Genomic DNA, 22602 nt, shown 5'->3' with positions numbered 1-22602 from the left:
ACACACACATCCATTTACTCAACAAAGATTTTTTTTTTTAATTGAGTGGCTTATATGTGCCAGGAATTTACGTCCTACTGGGGAAGATTGGAGTATTGTAGGTGACAAGTAACTAGAGAAGACTTCTCAGGACAACTGACATTGAAGTAGAGGTTGAGTAGAAAGTGAGGATGAGAAAGATTATTTCAGGCGGAGAACAGCATGAACACAGACAAATACTATACCAGGAATGCCAGTGGATAGAATGTAGTGAATGTGAAAGAATGGTTAGTGAAAAGGGACCAGGTCAGGAAACCCAAAAAGCAGCCATGAAAGGGTTTAAGGTCTCTGGCTACGACTGGATGCTTTAGTGCAGCTTTCCATATATTAACTCATGTGGTCCTCATAACCCTACTTTCCTCATGAAGGCCCCAGCAAGTAGTGGGTCTAGCCTACCCTCACCCTGAAAAAAATGGACAGACTTAAGACATATTTAGGAAGCAGAATAAATATAACTTTTAATTCTTACAGAAGTGTGTCAAAGGAGATTCCTTGCATGCAACCAGGTGGATGGTGGTGGTAGAATGATGGGTTCCAGCTGGAGGAATCAAGAGCTTCAAGGAGGAAAGATGAAAGGATGTGCAGGATGGGAAGGGATAAATGATGGGGTATGAAGGAGGGAAGGGTACAGTGGTAAGGGTGATCTCAGAGAGAAGAGCATGAAAAAGGGTATGAAGGCAGGAAACTGCAAAGTGTAAGTGTGGGGAAAGCTCTATGAATTACTACTGAACTCCCTGCACTTGGGGAGATTCATCTTGGAGAAGATGCTGCTGTGCAAGAAATGAAATACAAAAAGAACATCCTCAACAAGTATCCCAGATATTTCCTATGATCAGAAATGGGTGGGGGTGGGGGTGGGGGGGAGGAAGAACCCGGTAAGGTGAGTACAGGAGGGTTAGAGGTCAGAGAAGGAATTAATTCCCTAACCCGGTTAATACACAGAAAATTTAGAACAGTACTTAGCACATAATGAGCATTCAGTAAGAAGTGTTATCTCCCCACACTCCAGCTCCAGCCATTATGTTTCATAACGTAAGCTGTTATGTTTGACAGGCTACTCCCTCCTAGCCCAGTGATTTCTGAGATGCGCCTCCTCAAAAAAATCCAAATGAAAGTATGCTTTTTCCTGGGTCTCAGTTATAATCAGACTTCTGGTCATGAAATCCAGAGATGCCCTCTCTTCCTGGAAATTCTAATTTTAACTATTACAGCACAGGAGGCATTCAGATTTCCAAAAACCTAACCCTTCTTCAGCCAAATCCTTTGCTATTCCCTTCCCCAAGAATGAAACGTGTGTCAAAGCTCTAACAAACCTGAAGTTACAGAACTGCGAAGGTGTCCAGTATCCTAGCAGCCTATACAGTTGTGCAAATTAAGCTTCCCATGATCACCTCCATCCGTCCCAATCCAGGGGTGAGACCTCTCAGCTATTTCTGACACAGAAAGGTAAATGCTGGAAAGCCACGTGCGAGGGGAGTTCCTTCTACGTATCCTGAAGGAGAGGGAAAAAAGCGGCCGTCACGAACAGGATTCGAACCTGTGCGGGGAAACCCCATTGGATTTCGAGTCCAACGCCTTAACCACTCGGCCACCGTGACTTCCAAAACCGTGTTTTGCCGCGCGCTTACAGAAGGGGTCCGCACTGCGACCAGGGAGGGAGTGTGGCAATGGGAAGCCGACTCCGACCACATACAGGATGTGTATCCTGGGACCCCCGCCCTTCGCCCCTTACCTCGCTTCTATGCCACTCAAAGGAACAGTCGGGTGGACCGGGTGACTCAGGGAGGGAAGAGGGGTCTTAAAGAGCGTATGCTATTTAGAAAGCGATGGCGAGCCTGTGAAGGAAGCAGTTGGAGGGAAGGGACTGGGACCCAGGGTAGCGGCTAGAGGACTCCTCGGGTTAAGGAGTGAGAGGGGTGCTGAGGGAGACTCAGGAAGAGTTGAAAAAGGGGAACTCCTGGGGATGGATGAAAGAAAGGAAGTTCTTGGGGAAAGGGGTCTGGGGTTCCTTGGAATTAAGGACTCCATGAGGGGTTGGGAATGTGCTGTGAGCTGGGGGCGTCCCCTTGGGGTAGGAATAGAAAGGTTCCCCATTCCCTGGGCTGAGAGGCAAAGGGGCAGGAAGGCTTCGCGTCGGGTACAGAACGATCTCAGGGGAGTGGGCGCCCCCTCCAGGAAGCGGCTGCCTCCCCAACGCTCCCGTCGCCTCCGCCGCCACCGCCGCCGCCGCCGCCGGGGAGACCGCCAGGGTGGGTCCCGCGCCCGGCGCTTGGCCGTCGCCGTGCCCGACCGGCCGGCAGGGGGCGCTGCGCCGGCCGGGGCCGGCCCAGGCGGCGGGAGGCGGCGGCCGCGGCGGCGGGAGGCGGCGGGAGGCGGGCGGAGGAGGAGGCGGAGGAGGCGGGAGCTGAGCTGAGCGGGGCGGGCGGCGGCGGCGGGGCCCGAGCCCGAGAAGATGGCGGTGCGGAAGAAGGACGGCGGGCCCAACGTGAAGTACTACGAGGCCGCGGACACCGTGACCCAGTTCGACAACGTGCGGCTCTGGCTCGGCAAGAACTACAAGAAGGTACGCGGGCAGGGCCGCGCGGGGGCCGGGGGCGGGACAAAGGGACCGAGGCCCCGCAGCTCCCCCCGGATCCTGCCCACCCTCGGGCGGCCCGCGGCCCCTCCCCCGCGGCCTCCGGAGCAGCCCCTGCGCGCCCGCCCGCGCCCCGCGCCCCTCCCCCCAGCCTCTTTTGCCGCCCCCCCTCCCCCCCCCCCGCAGCCTGGGATTCCAGCCCCCGCCCTCCCTGCTGCGCCCTCTGCCCCTTGTTTTTCTCCACTGCCCCGGCGGGTCCCGGTGCCAGCCGCCCACCCTCTCCTGGGCCAGAGCCTTCCCGGCTTTTCCGGGAGAGGCAGCCGAGGGTGGACGGGGTGTCTGATGTCCCCCCCCCCCCCTACACACACACACACACGCCCCAGCGTGCCCGCCACGGTGCCCGCCAGAGCTCCCCCACGGAGCCAGGTACCGGTAGGCTGAGGCCTCCCTAGTGCTTTGTGTATGTTCGGAGAGATGATGAAAGCAGGACGGTAAACAGCCACAGAGTAGGCCCTTGGCTGCTCATCAGCCCTAAGAAGCACCCCCCCGCCCACCTGTCTCTACCGCTTGTCCCCCACTTTCATCCAAGGGGCAAGGAAACCTCTTGGGAGGCAGGGGTATAGCAGTTCCTGGGCAGCGACCTCTTAAACCATTCCTCAGCTTCACAATGAAGTCACCGGGCCACCTGGCCTTGCACTGCCTTTGGTTTGGGGTTCAGAGGCTAGGACAGCTTTATATCTCTGGCCCCCCGGCTCGGAACTGGAGATAATAAGGTAGTGAACAAAGGGTTCAAAAAGCCTTACCTGACTTTTCTGTCAAACCTCTTCCTGGTGGTGTCTTTGTCTTTAGGCCTCGTTTAAAGGAACATCTATACATAGGGTTTTTCTGTGGAGATAGTCTGCCTCTTCCTTTTCACTATTCCCAGTTAGAGGTTCTGTTTCTGGTTTTCCTTCAGCTCCTCAGTTCTTCCTGCCCAGCTTTGCAGCCTGTCAGACGTGTGTGATGGGTTGTTTAGGAGAACGCCCCTCTGATCCTGCTTATGGCCCTATCTCAGAGGTCTCTCTGAGTGTCAGAATCCTGACAAACAGCTGCTGGGTCTGTGGCTTTTGCCTGTACCCCAGCATGAGGCTCTGGTTCCCCAGCCTCTTCCTTTGACCTTTTTGGAAGGGAGATCAGTCTAGGGGCTTAGTCTCTGGCCCTGGGGGGATTGACAGCCTGTGAGCTTTCAAATTCAGCTTTCAAGTTCTTAGCTCTTTGTCAGTTACCTTTTCCTTCAAGGCTCTCTTTACATCTCCCACTGAGAAGAGCACTTTTCTCTCTGATTAGGGTTGAGGAAACAGGGGTCAGAAGGTAAAGAGAAAGTTAGCCTGTTGGCTCAGATTTAAATTAGAACAGAAGGCTAGGATACTAGGTAGCATAATATGGAAATGTGTAAGAAGGCCCAGGGTTGCTTGTCTCAGATACAGTTTCCCCTGAAAGGATAGATGTTTTCTTGCTCTTTCTCACCAGGCTGGTCCTTGCCATCTAGGAGAGCCTACGAAGACTTTTGTGCCCAGTTCCTAGTAGAAGCAGAATGCACAAACTCAGCTCTCAGTCTGTTTGCCTTGCCTCACTTCCTTGCACCTTTCGTATTAAGCTGCGTTTTAGGGGGGAGTCTTGGCCTTCCACAGAGTTACCCCAAGAAATACACTGTTGTCTTGCTTAGAGCCTCAAAGGTGTTGCTTCCATTGCCTGATCTTAAGGAACCTTCAGAATTTTACCACCTTCAGTGTTGTTATCTAGAAATCAGGGTCCTTCAACTCAAATTTCAGGGTGTAGCTGAGAAAGAATAGGAAGTCTCCGTGGCCTCCAATGCTGGCAGGTTGGGCTGGGGGCAGCAGAATGTCAACTTCTGGTGAGGGGCTTAGAAGGCTTTCCTTCTGCCATTTTCTTTATAGAAACTAGACATGTGGAGGAAGAAGAGCCTATTTTTTCTACCCCAGATGTTTCTAGAGCTCCCTGGGAAGAAATAAGGGAGATAATGGACAATTCATCTGGAGTCTCCTTTTCTTACCTTTCCCTCTGTCTTCTTAGTATATACAAGCTGAACCACCCACCAACAAGTCCTTGTCTAGCCTGGTTGTACAGCTGCTACAGTTTCAGGAAGAAGTTTTTGGCAAACATGTCAGCAATGCACCACTCACTAAACTGCCGGTGAGTGCGAATGCATGGGGAATCCTCCAAACTGGAGAGGGAGTTGTGGGGGTTTTGTAAGTTTTATACTTTTTGAGATTTGAGTAATTTCCTATCATCCCTATCCCTGGTCAGGGCATTACTGGCTTGCCTTAGTCCCCAGTTTACCACTCTCTTTGTCTTAGTGATACTTTGTGCAACAAGGCACGCCTGGGTGGCTCAGTCGTTGGAGCGTGTGGGGGTTGTAGCTTTAAGCCCCACGTTGGGTGTAGAGATTACTTAAAAATAAAGTCTTGATATTTATGTATGTATGTATGTAGGCTCCACGCCTAGCATGGAGCCCAACACAGGGGTTGAACTCATGACCCTGAGATCAAGACCTGAGCTGAGATCAGGAGTCGGACACTTCACCGACTGAGCCATACAGGCACCCCTAAAAATAAAATCTTAAAAAACAAATACTTTGTGCAGTAGGTTATCTCAGCGTGTCTGAGCTCATACGTGAAACTCTCGTGGCATGGTTAATGTTGACTTATTTTTGAGAGAGAGAGCGCAAGCTGAGGAGGGGCAGAGAGAGAGAGAGAGAGGGAGACACAGAATCCGAAGCATGCTCCAGGCTCCGAGCTGTCAGCACAGAGCCCGACGTCGGGGCTGAAACTCACAAACTGTGAGATCCTGACCTGAGCTGATGTCGGACGCTTAACCGACTGAGCCACCCAGGTGCCCCTTCTTATGGCATGGTTAAAAGGGATTTGGATGAGATTTGGATTTGCACAGGCTTGTGTTCAAATCCTGGCTCTGCCACTTGGTGCTCTGTGATCTTGGGCAAGTCATTTAAACCTTTTGAGTATCTAGTCCTTCATCTCTAGATGGGATTAATATCTCTACCTTGTAGGGGTTCTGTAATGGGTGATGAGGTAACCAGTAAGTACGTGGCACAAGGTGGGGCTTTGTGAATACTAGTTTCTTTCTCCCCCTTCTTCCAGGCCACAAGATACGGTGGCATAAGGGTTAAAGAAGTCCAGCTTGGAGAGAGAGATTAGTTTTGCATGGGACTTTGTGAAAGGATTGTTAATAAGAGAATCTAGGATGTAACTCTCACATACTTTTTTCCTATTTCAATTTTGTAGATCAAATGTTTCCTAGATTTCAAAGCAGGAGGCTCCCTGTGCCACATACTTGCAGCTGCCTACAAATTCAAGAGTGACCAGGGATGGTGAGATGCCTTCTTCTCTGTGCTTCTTACATTTAGAGGGACTCCCCCTTTATGATTTCCTGGGGTCTTTCTGGGATGGGAGAACGTAGGTAGACCTTCTTGCGAGTCTCTTACTTTGCTAGGTCAGAAGGTGTGACTTGCTAGGTCAGAAAAATGGCTGAGAATCAGAGCCAAAATAGTGTCTAAGAGCAAGTGAGTATGTATATGTGTATGTGTGTGTGTGCATCAATGTGTGTGTTGTAGAGGAAAGGGGATTCTTAGGTTGGCATCTCAAGCTTTTCTTTGTCCTTTTGGACTAAGTACAAATGATTCATGGAGTCGAGCTTAGTGAACCCCAGATTCCAGGCCATTTTGGCAACTGTTGTGAACAAAACTGCTTTCTGATTTCCCATGCTGAAAAGTCATATACCCTAACCTCATCCTCAGACCTGATCTATAACACTCACTATAAGTTATTGCCTCTTTTCAAGGCGGCGTTACGATTTCCAGAATCCATCACGCATGGACCGCAACGTGGAAATGTTCATGACCATTGAGAAATCCTTGGTGCAGGTAATAGTCAAGAACCTCCCTTGTCCGTCTCCTTTCCCTCAGTGAAAATCCAAATCACGCCTTTCCCATGATCCCATCCCATCTCTTTCTTCTCCCCACAGAATAACTGCCTGTCTCGACCTAACATTTTTCTGTGCCCAGAAATTGAACCCAAACTGCTAGGGAAATTAAAGGACATTATCAAGAGACACCAGGTGAGTGGGTGGGTCAGGCGAGCTTTGGAAACTCCATGACTGTCTTCCTGATCGTTTCGATACAATAAGCAGCCCTCAGGTGACATATTTTCTACTGCAGAGGTGCCTCTGCCTACTTGGGAAAAGACTAGGCTTAAAGCCTTGAGCTGCTTTTTCTCTGTTTGCTTCTCCCACCTCCCAGTCTTGACAGGTTTAGATCACTGTTCCTAGCGGCTGCATTGGCCTGGGGGTACGGAAAGCCAGAGATTGCCTGATTTCAGAGGAATGAAACCTTTACTCTGGAACTCTATAATAACAAGCAGATATCACTGCTGGGGACATATAGTCAACTTTACATTTCCCATGTGTAGATTATCTATTCAGAGGATTATCTGCAGCAACTTTTTGTTCTTTGCTTTTCTTCGTTATTAGCACAATCCCAGCCATTTCCTTCTGCCTCTCAGCTGTTGTGTGCTTAAAAAAGGCAAGCCAACTTTAATATCATTTTGAGCAGAATATGATTAGGAAGGCAGGTCTGTGGTTAAATCTTATTTTGGTTTATTTATACCCATGAGTAATTCGGAGGGCACCATATTTACCTACTTTTTCTTGTGCCATGCAGGGAACAGTCACTGAGGATAAGAGCAATGCCTCCCATGTTGTGTATCCCGTCCCAGGGAACCTGGAAGAAGGTGAGACCTGGGTTTTCTTGGCCACTGCAGTGAATGGCTTAGACTAGCAGTGGGGGCACTGCTCAGCTCCCGCACAGTGCCTTGGCACCTCCTCTTTCCTTTCAACTCTGAGCCCTCCTACTGCCTTATATCCCTATTTCCAGGTCCCTGGCTGCAACACAAATTGTGTACTGTTATTTTCTGTATACCCCTTTAGCTTACATCTCTCCTTGTTCTGTTTTTACCCCCAGAGGAATGGGTACGACCAGTCATGAAGAGGGATAAGCAGGTTCTTCTGCACTGGGGCTACTATCCTGACAGGTGAGGACAGGGTCTTAGGGCAGGTTTAAGTATGAGAGCCAGACTGAGAAGCCCTAGAACATCTAGCAAAGCAAGCAGGCTCTCTTTTGGGGTTATGTTTAGGTCTGTTAATTTGTTCTTCTATCTATTATGAGAATTTTGTCTTGGGAGAGGTTTGGATTTATTAAATGAGGCTTAGGCTAAAAAGATTGGGGCTTTATGTGTGAAACGGCTCTTCCAGTATAATTTATGATAAGTAAATGTTAGAAACAATCTAAATGTCTAACAATGGGAAAATGTTTCAGCAATTTGTTTATCTACTCAGTGGACTATTATGCAGCCATTGAACTGATAGAAATAACATGGATAATTTGTAGGTAAATATTAAATGCTAAAAAGTAGGATTGTAAAATAACACTAGTGACATTGCAGTTACGTAAAAACAAAATGGTACAGAAAAAATTTACTGGGAAAAATATATACTGAACAGTTGTGTTGAAGGGACTCTTTTCTTTCTTTTTTTATTTCTGAAATTGTTTTTATTATTTTATAATGAAAAGAATCCCAATATCAATTGGAAAAATAATCATACCAAAAAATAACCTAACAACCCAATACTTTTTTGCAAATGAGAAAGGTAAAAGATTTGCACTTTACTTTTCCACAACTCCATCCCATTGATCTGACTTCACCAATTTCCTATGGCAGTTACGACACTTGGATCCCAGCCAGTGAAATTGAAGCATCTGTGGAAGATGCTCCAACTCCTGAGAAACCTAGGAAGGTGAGCATTTCTTGTCCCCTAAAGTACCCCAAAAAGTATCCCAGAGAGTGCTTGGCTGGCTCAGTTGGTAGACTGTGTGACTCTTGATCTCGGGATTCTAAGTTCAAGCCCCATGTTAGGTGTAGAGACTACTTAAAAATAAATTCTTAAAAAAAAAAAAAAAAAAAAAGTGGTTCATACCAGGACCAGACCACCATTTGGAGATGAAGCACAGGCTCCTGTACCTTTCAGCTTTTCTGTTCGGGGTCCCCAGACAGAGCTGTGGCTTTCAGGCTTCTTTCCAGCACTGTCTGTCTTTGTACTTCAGGTTCATGCAAAGTGGATTCTGGACACAGACACTTTCAATGAATGGATGAATGAGGAAGACTACGAGGTGAATGATGACAAAAGCCCTGTCTCCCGCCGAAAGAAGATTTCAGCCAAGACACTGACAGATGAGGTTAAAATTCCTCTTCTTTTTTCCTTGATCCCTTAATCTTGGAATAAGTCTTCAGTGGGGCTTGTTGGCTGACATTTGCTCCAATTCTGCAACCTGCAGGTGAACAGCCCAGATTCAGACCGACGGGACAAGAAAGGGGGGAACTATAAGAAGAGGAAGCGCTCTCCCTCTCCTTCACCAACCCCAGAAGCTAAGAAGAAAAATGCTAAGAAAGGGTATGCCGTCCCCTACCCTGTCCCCACCTTCACCATTCTCTCCACACCATGTTGAAGGAAGGGAGGACAGATTCCTTCCCATAACCACCTGGCCCTGACCTGGGTAGGCCATATTCCTGTCCATGTCCTGAGAGGGACAATGAGGTCTTCTTTAGCTGCCTGGTTGTTATTCTGGTTGCAGCCACTAGTAGACTCAAAGAGAGCTAAATCTTCAAGTGTAAAGCCTTTGTACTTCCCAGTACTCTATAGTGATGGGTTTCTGGGTATGCTCAGTTCCATCTTTGGGATTCTCTCTTGCTTTGCTCCCCTTGAACCTCAACTCCCAGGGACTCTTTGTCCAAAGATGACTGGATTCTCTTTCACTCCCTTCCCTTCCCAGTCCCTCAACACCTTACACCAAGTCAAAGCGTGGCCACAGAGAGGAGGAGCAAGAAGACCTAACAAAGGACATGGATGAGCCTTCACCAGTCCCCAATGTAGAGGAGGTGACATTGCCTAAAACAGGTATGGGCCACAACAAACCCCTGGGACCCACCTTTGGAGAGGGCTGATTTCCCAGGCCCAGCTCCAGGTCTTAAGGAACTCTCCCTTCAGTTTAGCTGTTATTAAAATTATTTTCATCACCACCGACAGTCCTCTGACATCATATCCATATCTGAGTTGTGGACTGTGCTTTACGCCTGACAGTAGTTGTCTCCAAACTGTTTTTGATCATGTACCCCCACTAGTAAAGTATTCAAGTATAAATTGTACATATCTACTGTTATTCCATTACTTTAGAAACACTATTAAATACATGCAAACATTACCTAAAAATGGGAAAATGTTAAAGATAAGATTAAAAAACAAATGTAAAGAGAAGTTCTACTATTCTTTGCCTGTATTCCAGTGGACCATGTTTTGTATCCTATGTGAGAACCCCACCTTGGAGATCATTGCTCTGTGGTGCTAAAGAGTTGTACAGTTGTAAATGTGGAATATGATCTGTATTCCATAGACAAGCTCAAATAATATCCAGGAGTGTATTTCGGGGGTGGGGGTGGGGGTACTGAGAGAGAGGAGTTCTGGCTTCCACCCCCTCATCAATCACAGCAGCTCTCTTCTGTATTCATGTTTTTTCCTGAGCTATTGGGTATGGATTCAGTTAAGGCAAGTCCTCTGCTTTAAAAAATGTTGAAGATCCTACCATTCCTCTACAGAGTGATTTGGTCAGACTCTGTCCATTAAGAATTTACAGACACATAGATGGAGATAAGGAGACCTGTCAAAGACAGAAATGATTTATGCACGTCCATAGAGTAAAAGATGCTTCCTTATAGGTAAACAGTTAAGTGAATTTTGGGTGGGGGAAGGAGGGAAAGTGGCGGGTGAGATTCAAGCCCTACAATGACTGTGCCTGGAGGCAGTTACTGCTTTTTGGGATTAGATGGACAGAAGTATTTGGAGAAAGCGAGATCTCTAAGACTTGTTAAAGGTGGAGAGGTAAGGGCTTGATTTGGGCAGAACCTGTCTTGTAAAATGACTCTCTTTCCTGGCAGTAAACACTAAGAAGGATTCCGAGTCAGCCCCAGTCAAAGGAGGCACCATGACTGACCTGGGTAAGAAGGAGAGGGGGCGCAGCTGTCACCTTCCCCTAGCCTGCCGCGGCTTTTCAGAAAGTAGGATTCTCCTGCCCCACAGGAGACTCCAACCTTCTATTTTACTGCCTCTCTCTTTCAGATGAACAGGAGGATGAAAGCATGGAGACCACGGGCAAGGTGCAGCCAGTTTAGAGAAGCCTTCTCTACCTCTCTATGGGATTCTGATTTGTGCTTATAAAGTTCCTGATACTCAGAACTTTCCATCGCCCCAAGTTTTCCCACCTTAGACTAGTTCTAGCTATTGTTCAAAACTCAAAACTCTGACCCTTTCCAAGTTCTGGGCCTATATTCTTCATTCGCATACCCATCCTCAGTGCCCACGTTCCTGGGGTGTGGGAGAAGCAGAGGGTCGCCACGGGCAAAATGGGAATGCTGTGTGGCTAGCAGCCTCTATACTTGTAGGATGAGGATGAAAACAGTACGGGGAACAAGGGAGAGCAGACGAAGAACCCGGACCTGCATGAGGACAATGTGACTGAACAGACCCACCACATCATTATTCCCAGCTATGCTGCCTGGTTTGACTATAATAGGTATCTTTTCTCCATCTTCTCATGCCTCCCTATTTCCTTGCCTTCTCTTCCTGTCTCCAAATAAGTTATTTTTTCATTAGCCAGACAGACTGGGGTATATTTCAGTTTTAAGGGAGCTCCTGGTCTCTTTGAGTCTTACAGCCCTGTGGGAAGTTCTCCTCAAGGAACGAAGAACTGTGTTCTCCCTCCCTCCCTTCTAGTGTTTACCTCTCTTTGGGGCTCTCATCTCCACCAGTGTCTTCTTAATCGATTCCGTTTTCTCTTACAGTGTTCATGCCATTGAGCGGAGGGCTCTCCCTGAGTTCTTTAACGGCAAGAACAAGTCCAAGACTCCAGAAATGTAAGGGCATCTCAGCTCATGATTCTCTTTCTCCCTCCTGTCCCTGATCAGCATTCCTGATCTAGCACCATCCAGTTTGGCAAATATTTTTTGAGCTTCTTCTATGAGCCAGGCACTATGGTACTCTTACAAAGACACGATCTCCGCCCACAGGAAGCCCTAGCCCAGCACTGTGGCCTCAGTAGCATGCTCTCTGGGATTTGCCTGGGGGCAGTATTAAGCATGGTTTTCTGTACAAAATGGGTACCTGCTCTGATGCCTCCATTTCTTTCAACAGAATACAGAGCCTTCCAATCCATAGTTACTAAGATGTCTAAAATGCAAATACTGGGACGCCTGGGTGGCTCAGTCGGTTGGGCATCTGACTTCGGCTCAGGTCATGATCTCGTGGTTCACGGGTTCAGGCCCCACATCAGGCTCTGTGCTGACGGCTCAGAGTCTGGAGTCTGCTTTGTGGATTCTGCCTCCCTCTCTCTCTGCCCCTGCCCAGCTCATACTCTGTCTCTCTCTCTCTCAAAAATAAATAAAACATTTCAATAAAATTAAATAAATAAATAAATAAATAAATAAATAAATAATAAAATGCAAATAGCATAAATAATAGCTTTGACTAAAATGTAAGTGACTATTACCAGGCTGGTCTCTAAGAGTAGGTTTTAATAGAGAAACAAGAGGAAGAGCTCTGAAGTTCCAAGCCTTTGAATTAAGGGATGGAGAGGGCTCTCTGGAGAGTGTTATGTAAAGTGCAGGCTTGGGGCTTGGAAGTCTCTATCTTCTTCAAGGTGTTGCCTCAGGCTAAACCTGTTTGGCTTTGGATGAGTCTTGACAATCTTCTATGGTTAGAGGTGCTCCAGGAGAAATACCACAATGAGAAGGGTGAGAAAGCTTTGATCCCCCTAAGAACTGAACGAGCCTGCTTCTCAGATGTTCCTTAGCTTCCCCTCTTTGGGGCCATCTTGCCTTCCCACTGTGTTTCTTTCCCTGTAGCCTGTGGTTCTCTCCTCTTCCCGGGGAAAGCAGTATAGGACGAAGCCTTGCTTTCTCCAAAGGAAAAGGCAGTGGTGACCCAGTCACATGAGTTCAACATAGTCTGTAGGCAGGGTTGGATTTAGAACTGTTCTACACTTTGCGGTCTTGATGTAAGATAGTAAATAGTGATAATTGCCTGTATCTATTGAAAGTTTATCTCCCAGACACTATCCTATGTGTCTTACATGCATTGACTAATCTTCACATTACCTTTAGAGGTAGGTCCTATTATCCTCTCCAGTTAACTGATTAGGAAACTGAGGTACAAAGAGGTTAAGTCACTTGATTAAGATCACACAGCCAGTAAGTAGAAAAACCAGGATCTGAATCCTTTATACTGGCTCATGTTCTCAAACTTTATGGCACACCACATAATAGCTACCATTTACTGAACTCCTGAAATGTGCCAGGCACTGTACTAGATGTCCGTAGACGTTTCTATTCTTCAGCAGATACTCCACTTTACAGATTAGGAGACTGAGGTTCAAAAAACTTAAGTAACTTGCCCAAGGCCAGGTAGAACTGGGATTTGAACTTAGATCTTTCCACCTTCAAAACATATATTATTTTTTATTCTTTTATTTTATTTTATTTTTTTAGTGAGCTCTACACCCAATGTGGGGCTTGAGCTCATGACCCCAAGATCAGAGTCACAGGCTCTATGACTCTTGATCCCTGGATTGTGAGTTCAATTGAGTGTAGAGCTTAATTAAAAAACAAAAACATATATTCTTTATACCACATCATGTTGACTAGTTGGAGGCATGGATAGACCTCCCCTTAACACCTGTCTTTGGAAATAAAGGCACCTTTCTTCTGTTTTTATTACTTGTTTAAAGCCTGGATAAAACTCCCCTAACTACAGCCAAGGAGATAATTCATTTCGCTAAAAACCCCCCATCAAGGAAAACGTAGCAGTGTTTGAAGCCCTCGCATCTAGTAAACCCTCAGTGTTTGCCGAGGCAAATGATCTGCTCTTTCCTCTTTGTCGCACAGGAGGGATCGTCAGCCCTTTTATCACTTTTCCTACCCTTCAGTCCTCAATGGACTTATTTTTTCTTCCTCTTGTTCATCTTTCTGTCTCTCTCCGAAGCTACCTGGCTTATCGAAATTTCATGATTGACACTTACCGGCTGAACCCCCAAGAGTATCTTACCTCCACTGCCTGCCGCAGGAACCTGGCGGGTGACGTCTGTGCCATCATGAGGTGGGTCTGCAGCTGAGGGGAAGGGGGTACATAAGGATGTCTGCCCACAGATGTCTCTTGGCAGAAGGGGGGCTGCCAGCAAGGAGCATAGGGGAATAAGAAGGAAAAAAAAAAAAACAAAAACACCTCTAGAGAAAGGCAGAGTTCATATTCAGGGCACACGTGACTTGAGGGAATGGCAGTGGCATTCTCTGGCATGTGGGAAAAAGGAGAAGGAGTACGTCTGTAGTTGAAGGATCCTGCTTTGATTTTACTGGCTATCCAGGAGAAGAAGTCTAGTAGGTGAGTGGTTATGGAGAGAGGTCTCCACTGGATATGTAGGTAGACCTGGGGGTCACTGGCATTTAGGGTGTGGGAGGAGATGGGATCTCCCAGGGAGCAGAATGAGCAGAGAAGAGGGCTGAGGAGAGGGAGTGTTACGCCCCACTTCTGCCCTTTTCTGGCTGTCCCATGTGACCCTGTCTCCACCTCTCTCCTCCCAGGGTCCATGCCTTCCTAGAACAGTGGGGTCTTATTAACTACCAGGTGGATGCTGAGAGTCGACCAACCCCGATGGGGCCTCCGCCCACCTCTCACTTCCATGTCTTAGCAGACACGCCGTCAGGGCTGGTGCCTCTGCAGCCCAAGACACCGCAGGTAGGGTGAGGGGCTGTGGGGCAGGGTCGGGTTGGGAAAAACTGGGCTTCTTTGGACTTTTCTTTTTCTGGTTTTTTAGGGTAATGGTTCAGGAGTGTTTTGAGGCTTCTTCCTTTTCCATGGGATGCAAAGGGCCACAGGAATCAGCCCGTGTGTTTAGCACCCTCTCTCAGCCTCTGTACCTAAGACTGTGAGGACTTGCTGAGGGAGAAGAGATGCTCCTTGTTCTTGAGGAGCAGACAGGCCAGGGTAGGGCACAGAAGAGATAGAGAAAGATGGCTGAAAATGAAGTTGCATGAAATTTTTTAACTTTGTCATGTTTCCAACATTTTTTTTTCCGTTTTTGCCTCATAATTATGATCACTTCCATTTTTTTCCACTTCCATTTCATACATTACAAAAATTAAGAGAAGACAGAATATGTGGCTTGCCCAAGATCACAGAGTACCAAATCTAGGATTAGAACCTAAATTGTCCAGCTCCTAAGGGAACCTGTAAAGATATTTGTGAATATAAATGGGTATCATGCCAACTACAGATCTAATTAATCATTAAGGGAACATGGAACAGTGGCATGAGTGCCCCCAGAGCTTGCGGGCCGCCCAGCATTTGGTCTTGAGGCCTCCAGGGCCTTGGCCTGGTCATTTCCTGCCCAGCTTCCATGACGCCAAGCTCTGTCTCCCAGGGCCGCCAGGTTGATGCTGATACCAAGGCTGGGCGAAAGGGCAAAGAGCTGGATGACCTGGTGCCAGAGACGGCTAAGGGCAAGCCAGAGCTGGTAGGTGGGGTGTAGACCCCGCTGGGCTTCTTATTTGCCCCTTTATTGGGGGGCCCCTGCTCGGGGAAGAAGAGACATGAGAGCAGAGGAGCTACAGCAGTGAGGGAGGAAGTCCCACTCAGGGGTGTCCCTGGCTTTGGGAAGGAAACTCCTTCTGTCTGTTTTCTCTCTCTGTCTGCCCCTAGCTCCTGCGGTCACTTGTACTCACCTCTTTCTTTTCCCTCCACAAATAGCAGACCTCTGCTTCCCAGCAAATGCTCAACTTCCCTGACAAAGGCAAAGAGAAACCAACAGACATGCAGAACTTCGGGCTGCGCACAGACATGTACACAAAGAAGAACGTCCCCTCCAAGGTACGGGGGTGTGGGCTGACTTCAGGGGTGGAGCACCTTCACTCTCTGGAAGTCATGGCCTCCTCTCTCTGACCTGCGTGTTTCTCCTGCAGAGTAAAGCTGCAGCCAGTGCCACTCGAGAGTGGACGGAACAGGAGACCCTGCTACTCTTAGAGGTAATTTGGGCAAGGAAAGGAGAGTTCTATGAAAACAGAAGTGGCCAGGGTGCCAGCTGCACCTGTGAGTGCAGAGAGCGTGATCTTGTCCCCAGTGTGTCTCCTCCCCGCTGCCTGCTGCACCTGCCCCAGGGAACAGCTCCAGGCCAGGCATTTGGGCCATTTCATTAACTCCATATCCTTTCTTAGTGCTACTTGGAGATTCCCCTGGGACCCAGCAGACTCCACAAACACCACAACACAGAGATCTTTGAAGCCCGCTACCCTTAGTAGGATGGGGGGAGTTGACCTTCAAGGAAAGTGGCTAAGTAAGGAAGTTGTGTCTCCACCACTACCACCAGGCACTGGAAATGTACAAAGATGACTGGAACAAAGTGTCAGAACACGTGGGAAGCCGCACGCAGGATGAGTGCATCTTGCATTTTCTTCGTCTTCCCATTGAAGACCCGTACCTGGAGGACTCAGAGGCCTCCCTGGGCCCCCTGGCCTACCAGCCTATCCCCTTCAGTCAGTCAGGCAACCCTGTTATGAGCACTGTTGCCTTCCTGGCCTCTGTCGTCGATCCTCGAGTCGCCTCTGCTGCTGCGAAGTCGGCCCTAGGTAATGTGGAGGGGTCCTGGCCTCTTTGGTTTGAAGGGCTGGTTACTCAGACCTTGAAAGCCCCTCCAGTTTGGCTGCCTTGCTGGCGTTGTCTGCTGCTGGCGTCAGCTCAGGCACCTGTCTAGCTCCGTGCTGGTCTAGATGAAGAGATGGGTTTGTGAGGCCGCTTTCGTAGGGACAGTTAGAACTGCCTGCCTGCCCCTGCCCCAGCCTTGTCCTCTCTGGATCTTGCAGAAGAGTTCTCCAAAATGAAGGAAGAAGTACCCACAGCCTTGGTGGAGGCCCACGTTCGGAAAGTGGAGGAAGCCGCCAAAGTGACAGGCAAGGCGGACCCAGCCTTCGGTCTGGAAAGCAGTGGTATCGCCGGAACCACCTCTGATGAGCCTGAGCGGATCGGTAAGACCTGGAAAGTTCCCAGAGTTCTCCCCTGTCACGAAGACCCAGAGCCACCTCATATCCTTGTGCTGTCCCTGCTTCGAGTTGTCGAATGGGGACAATTGGCAGGGTTTTTATTTTCCCCAGGACTCCATCTTAGGGACTGTGGCTCCCTGCCAGTCCTGTCACTAAGATTTTGGGTAGGAGAGGGGGCTTTTGGAAAAGTGTCCCAGAGACAGTCTCTGTATCAGACATTTCCCATTTCCTCTTCCCACGGGCCTAGAGGAGAGCGGGACTGATGAGGCACGGGCAGAGGGCCAGGCCACAGAGGAAAAGAAGGAGCCCAAGGTATAGTGTCAATGAGCTGGGCTGGGAGGGTGGAGGTGCTGGGGTGGCACGGTGGGGAAGGGGGTGCTGGGCTTAGGTGGGGCTGTTGTCTGGAGTCCAGGTACCTCCAAAGTGCGGGGTGAAAATTCATTTCCCAGTCTGGACCCTTTGTGTGAGTAGCAGCTACCCTGATATTGTCTACTTTTCTTTCACTGGGACTTCAGGAGCCCCGAGAAGGAGTTGGGGCTGTCGAGGAAGAAGCGAAAGAGAAAACCAGCGAGGTTCCCAAGAAGGATGAAGAGAAAGGGAAACAAGGTGACAGCGAGAAGGAGTCAGAGAAGAGCGATGGGGACCCAATAGGTGAGCTTCCCAGCATGGTGGTTGGGGGTCCAGGAAGGAAAAGTGGGGCTGTAGGGCTGACCCCACCTTTTTTCTGATGCAGTCGACCCCGACAAGGAGAAGGAACCAAAGGAGGGGCAGGAGGAGGTGCTGAAGGAAGTGGTGGAGTCAGAGGGGGAGAGGAAGACGAAAGTGGAGCGGGACATCGGCGAGGGCAATCTCTCCACCGCCGCTGCTGCTGCCCTGGCTGCCGCCGCTGTGAAGGCCAAGGTGAGGGCCAGAGACCCAGAAGACCCCCAGGGACGGAGCTGCCCCCTTCTCTGATCTCCCTTCATCTGGAGGAAATCTTTCTGTGCTCCTCACTTCCATGATCCTGGTCTGTTTTCTTCTCATTTTGATCCTGAGAGGGAGAGTTGGTCATCTCTTTTCTAAGCTTCTTGAAGCTTTTTAGCATTAGGCCTGTTTTTACCCTCTAATTATTTGATTTTGTCTTATCCTTTGCTACTCACTCTCTTTTTTTTTTTTTTCTTTCATATTCTTTTAAGAATATGAATGCTTTGCTACTCTGTGGGTTGTGACCACAGCAAGTTCTTTCTTAAAACCTGCCAGCCTCCACCTTGCCACGCTCTCCCTGGCATGTCTCCTGCGGGGCCCTCCCACTCATGTGCTGCCCTCCCTGCCTTCCCTAGCACCTGGCCGCCGTGGAGGAGAGGAAGATCAAATCGCTGGTTGCCCTGCTGGTGGAGACCCAGATGAAAAAGTTGGAGATCAAACTCCGGCACTTTGAAGAGTTGGAGACGATCATGGACCGGGAGCGAGAGGCAGTGAGTAGTATCCCCTGCTGGCCAGTGGAACCTGGGGCCACACCTTGCCTCTGAGCTATACCTTGGTTTAGGATGGGGGTGAGCAACAGTGCAGAAAGCCTGAGAGTAACAGGGCTTCACAGCAGAGGAGCAGGAGGATTTAACTCCAGGCAGTTAAGGACAAGTGACCCACAGGTGAAGCTTGGAGCCTGAGGTCCCATAGAATGTTAGCATCATGGGGCAGAGATCTTAGTTGTTTTTGTTTTTTACTTTTTTTAATTTTAGAGAGCATGAACAAGGGAGAGGGGCAGAGAGAGAGAGAAAGAGAGAGAGAGTGAGTGAGAGTCTTAAGCAGGCTTAAGCGTGGAGCCTGACTCGGGCTTGTTCCCTGGGCACTGGGATCATGACCTGAGCTGAAATCAAGAGTGGGACACCCAGCCAACTGAGCTGCCCAGCCCAGGCACCCCCTGGTTTTTTTGTTTTTTTAATTTAGTTATTTATTTATTGGGAGCAAGAAAGAGAGAGCAAGACACAAGCAGGGAAGGGACAGAGGGAAAGGGAGAGAGAATTTTTTTTTTTTTTTTCAACATTTATTTATTTTTGGGACAGAGAGAGACAGAGCATGAACGGGGGAGGGGCAGAGAGAGAGGGAGACACAGAATCGGAAACAGGCTCCAGGCTCCGAGCCATCAGCCCAGAGCCTGACGCGGGGCTTGAACTCACGGACCGCGAGATCGTGACCTGGCTGAAGTCGGACGCTTAACCGACTGCGCCACCCAGGCGCCCCGGGAGAGAGAATTTTAAGCAGGCTCCATGCCCAGCTCTAACCCCATTGCAGAGCTCATGACCTGAGCCAAAATCAAGAGTTGGACGCTTAACCATCTAGTTATTTTTTTGATTGCCTCATTTCTAGGTCCTCGACCAGTGTTTTACCCATTGTAGAGTGTGAATATCGTTGAGTGAGTGAGCAGGTTTAAGGGATGATGAGAGGGAGGGGGCTTCAGATCCAGGAGGTAAACTTGGAAGGGGGATGGGATGGACAATGTATTAAACCATTTTTAAAAAAATTTTATTTATTTTGAGAGAGAGAGAGAGAGCGCATACAGACAGGGGAAGGGCGGAGAGAAGCAGAGACAGAATCCCAAGCAGGCTCTGCACCATCAGCGCAGAGCCTGATGTGGGGTTTGAACTCACAAATGTGAGATCATCACCTGAGCTGAGATCAAGAGTCGGACGCTTAACCAACTGTGCCGGTCAGGCACCCCAAACCATTTTGTTTTTGAGACCATATAAAAAGAAATAGAAAACAGGGATCCTAACCTCAGAGAACCTGCAGTTTAATTGGAGATATCCAATATTCAATACAGAGGCATCAAAAAGTGAATGCTTAAAGTATCTGACAAATTCAAATTAAAAGATTCTAAATCACCTATATAAGTCCTGAGATATAACAAAATAAAGGCAAACCTCAGAGGCTAATGAGTTGATCTGGGATGGCTTCCTAAAAATGCTAAGTGTTTTAGCCAATTTCGGGGGAAGAAAACGCAAGTTGACAAGAGGAATTGGAAGCATTTTCCAAATGAACATAATGTCAGACTCAAAGCTTCGAAGCTGAAATGAGTAAGGGTCCCCACTAGATTAACTCCACTGCAGTGAGAAGCCATGTGGGCAGCCAGAAGACATGGTCATGGGAATTCTTAAGGGGAGGACAGGGGAGGGCAGGGCAAGCCCAAGCACAAGATTTACATGTGATGTGGGGAATTGCCAGAATGAGAGGCTGGATTTGTCAGAAGACAAAGCAGGGGGCAAGGTGTTTGCCTTTGTGATCTTGTGAACGTGGGTAACGGTACTCAATTGGCACTGGCAGCTGGAGTATCAGAGGCAGCAGCTCCTGGCCGACAGACAAGCCTTCCACATGGAGCAGCTGAAGTACGCAGAGATGAGGGCCCGGCAGCAGCACTTCCAACAAATGCACCAACAGCAGCAGCAGCCACCACCAGCCCTGCCCCCAGGCTCCCAGCCTATCCCACCTGCGGGCACTGCTGGGCCACCCGCAGTTCACAGCTTGGCCATGGCTCCGGCCTCTGTGGCCCCTGCTCCTGCTGGCAGCGGGGCCCCTCCTGGAAGCATGGGCCCCTCTGAACAGATTGGGCCCACAGGGTCAACGGCAGGGCCGCAGCAGCAGCAGCCAGCTGGAGCCCCCCAGCCTGGGGCGGTTCCGCCAGGGGTACCCCCCCCTGGACCCCATGGTAAGTTCTGGGTTCTGGAACCTTTGCTGACTAGAGGGCTTCCTCAAAAGGGATCTGTGACAGGACTGGAAATTTCTGCAGATGGGTTCTCTCTCACCTCTGTTATATCCTTGAGACAACAGCAATCCTGCCCCAGACCCAGAGCTTTGGAATTTTATTCCAGGGATTTATCACTTATTCTCGTATCAGGAAAAGTGGTGCTGAGGAGTGGCTAGGTTATCCTTGCTGGGACAGTGAGTTGGTAAGGGAGGTTTTATGCCTCTAACCTCCTTGGTCTCTCCTCTGTGTTTCCAGGCCCCTCACCGTTCCCCAACCAACAAACTCCTCCCTCAATGATGCCAGGGGCAGTGCCAGGCAGCGGGCACCCAGGCGTGGCGGGTAATGCTCCTTTGGGTTTGCCTTTTGGCATGCCGCCTCCTCCTCCTCCTCCCGCTCCATCCATCATCCCATTTGGTAGTCTAGCTGACTCCATCAGTATTAACCTGCCCCCTCCTCCTAACCTGCATGGGCATCACCACCATCTCCCGTTTGCCCCGGGCACTCTTCCCCCACCTAACCTGCCTGTGTCCATGGCGAACCCTCTACATCCTAACCTGCCGGCGACCACCACCATGCCATCTTCCTTGCCTCTCGGGCCGGGGCTCGGATCCGCCGCAGCCCAGAGCCCTGCCATTGTGGCAGCTGTTCAGGGCAACCTCCTGCCCAGTGCCAGCCCACTGCCAGGTGAGAAGGGTCCTGGAGGGGAGAAGGGTGAGGGAGAGGGGTTACATGGAGGGATGGGGGGCAGGTAGGGGGAAGGGCTTAGGCACGAGAACTCCACAATCCTTTTTGAACGCTCTGGTAAATTAGAATACAGGGGGAAGGGCCTCTCTGGCTGTCCTCCACCAGTCCCCACCCTGGCAGCTGCCACCTCTGGGATGACGTTGGGGCCTTTCACTGGTGGGTCACGGAGGAGTCCTAAGGCACAGCATCTCAGTTGTAAACTTGAAAAACAGCTACCTGTTTGCATGATGATTGGCATCCCCTTTGCTTGTTCCCATCACGTTCGAATGCCCCATTTAGAGAGTTTCCTTGGGGGCAGGAAGATTTGGGGTATTTCAGTTTTCCCAGTATGAGGTGGGAGAGGGTGTTGGGAAATGAAGTTGTACATTGTGGGTACCTCAGTCACCTACCCACCCATTGCATGCCATGCCCAGTTCTGTTTGTCTGTGGTGGCCTGGGTCTGGATCCCTCTCCTGCTCACCCTAGCTGATTCGTCTTCCTTTTCTCCACAGACCCAGGTACCCCCCTGCCTCCAGACCCCACGGCCCCAAGCCCAGGCACAGTCACCCCTGTGCCACCTCCACAGTGAGGAGCCAGCCAGACATCTCTCTCCCTCACCCCCAATGGAGATCAAGGTTCCAGGAACAGCCCTCTCCCCACCACTGGGACCCTTCCCCAGCCTGGAGAGTTCATCACTACGTAAGGAAAGCTCCTCCTGCCCCTCCAAAGCCCCCGCCATGCCTGTCAGGGGCATGCATTTTTATATTGGATTATTCAAGGACTTCTGTTTAAAAGATGTTTCTAATTTCTGGGAGAGAGGATAGGATGGGGATGCTGCCCTTGAAGAAAGGGCTGGGGAAAAGTGTTTCTACAAGGTTCTAATTAACCACTTCTAAGGGTGCACCCCCCTCAAAGCTACTGCATTTTTTATGGATAAAACAAAATTAAGCCCTTTAAAGGAAGTAGAGAGATAAAAAAGCCACATTGCAGCTTCCTCCACCCACTCAAAACAAAACAAAACAAACAAAAAAACCCACCCCACCCAACTTTTACATTTTTTGGAGGAGGGAGGTGACAGGAAAGGGGGATTTAAGGTTCTGGGAGAGCTCTGGGGATAGAATAGGGTGCCGAATCTGTCTCTTCCAGCCCCCCCCCCCGTTAGTGACCGAATCAATTCCCCACCCCCCTCAGCCGCCCCATCCCCAGTTTATTCCTACTAATCTCTCCTGCTGCTTCCTCAGTGTTGCTGTTCTAGGCCACCCCAGCTCAGCCAATGACCCCTTTCCCTCTGAATGTCAGTTTTGTGTTTTTAAAAGTCACCTGCGTAGTTGATGTCAGCG

General features: G+C 49.4%; 1 protein-coding gene and 1 non-coding gene across 13 annotated transcripts; one reads left to right on the top strand and one right to left on the bottom strand.

Moving 5' to 3' along the window:
* Positions 1-1555: 1555 nt before the first annotated feature.
* On the bottom strand, positions 1556-1637 carry TRNAS-CGA. Its single transcript has one exon. It is a non-coding gene; the product is annotated as a tRNA-Ser (tRNA).
* A 775-nt stretch (positions 1638-2412) lies between these two features.
* Positions 2413-22594, top strand: SMARCC2 (SWI/SNF related, matrix associated, actin dependent regulator of chromatin subfamily c member 2). Of its 12 annotated transcripts, none has more exons than XM_043564414.1 (30): positions 2414-2602; positions 4688-4807; positions 5917-6002; positions 6473-6554; positions 6656-6748; positions 7350-7419; positions 7650-7719; positions 8407-8482; positions 8790-8921; positions 9021-9136; positions 9516-9640; positions 10675-10734; positions 10856-10893; positions 11179-11309; positions 11578-11649; positions 13772-13885; positions 14368-14521; positions 15207-15299; positions 15536-15652; positions 15745-15807; positions 16149-16407; positions 16642-16803; positions 17066-17130; positions 17334-17469; positions 17552-17718; positions 18138-18272; positions 20119-20500; positions 20795-20878; positions 21158-21223; positions 21775-22594. In XM_043564414.1, the coding sequence occupies exons 1-30, from the start codon at positions 2492-2494 to the stop codon at positions 21849-21851; spliced, it is 3456 nt and encodes a 1151-aa protein (XP_043420349.1). In that variant the 5' UTR covers positions 2414-2491; the 3' UTR covers positions 21852-22594. The 12 variants fall into 12 exon arrangements, with proteins under 12 accessions (XP_043420353.1, XP_043420349.1, XP_043420348.1 ...); XM_043564413.1 differs by having other exon boundaries at positions 15533-15652; XM_043564418.1 differs by lacking the exon at positions 15207-15299 and having other exon boundaries at positions 2413-2602; positions 15533-15652.
* The last annotated feature ends 8 nt before the right edge of the window (positions 22595-22602 follow it).

Source organism: Prionailurus bengalensis, chromosome B4, assembly GCF_016509475.1.
Source record: "Prionailurus bengalensis isolate Pbe53 chromosome B4, Fcat_Pben_1.1_paternal_pri, whole genome shotgun sequence".
In the NCBI taxonomy this organism is placed as follows: domain Eukaryota; kingdom Metazoa; phylum Chordata; class Mammalia; order Carnivora; family Felidae; genus Prionailurus; species Prionailurus bengalensis.
This window is presented reverse-complemented; position numbering and strand designations above follow the sequence as displayed.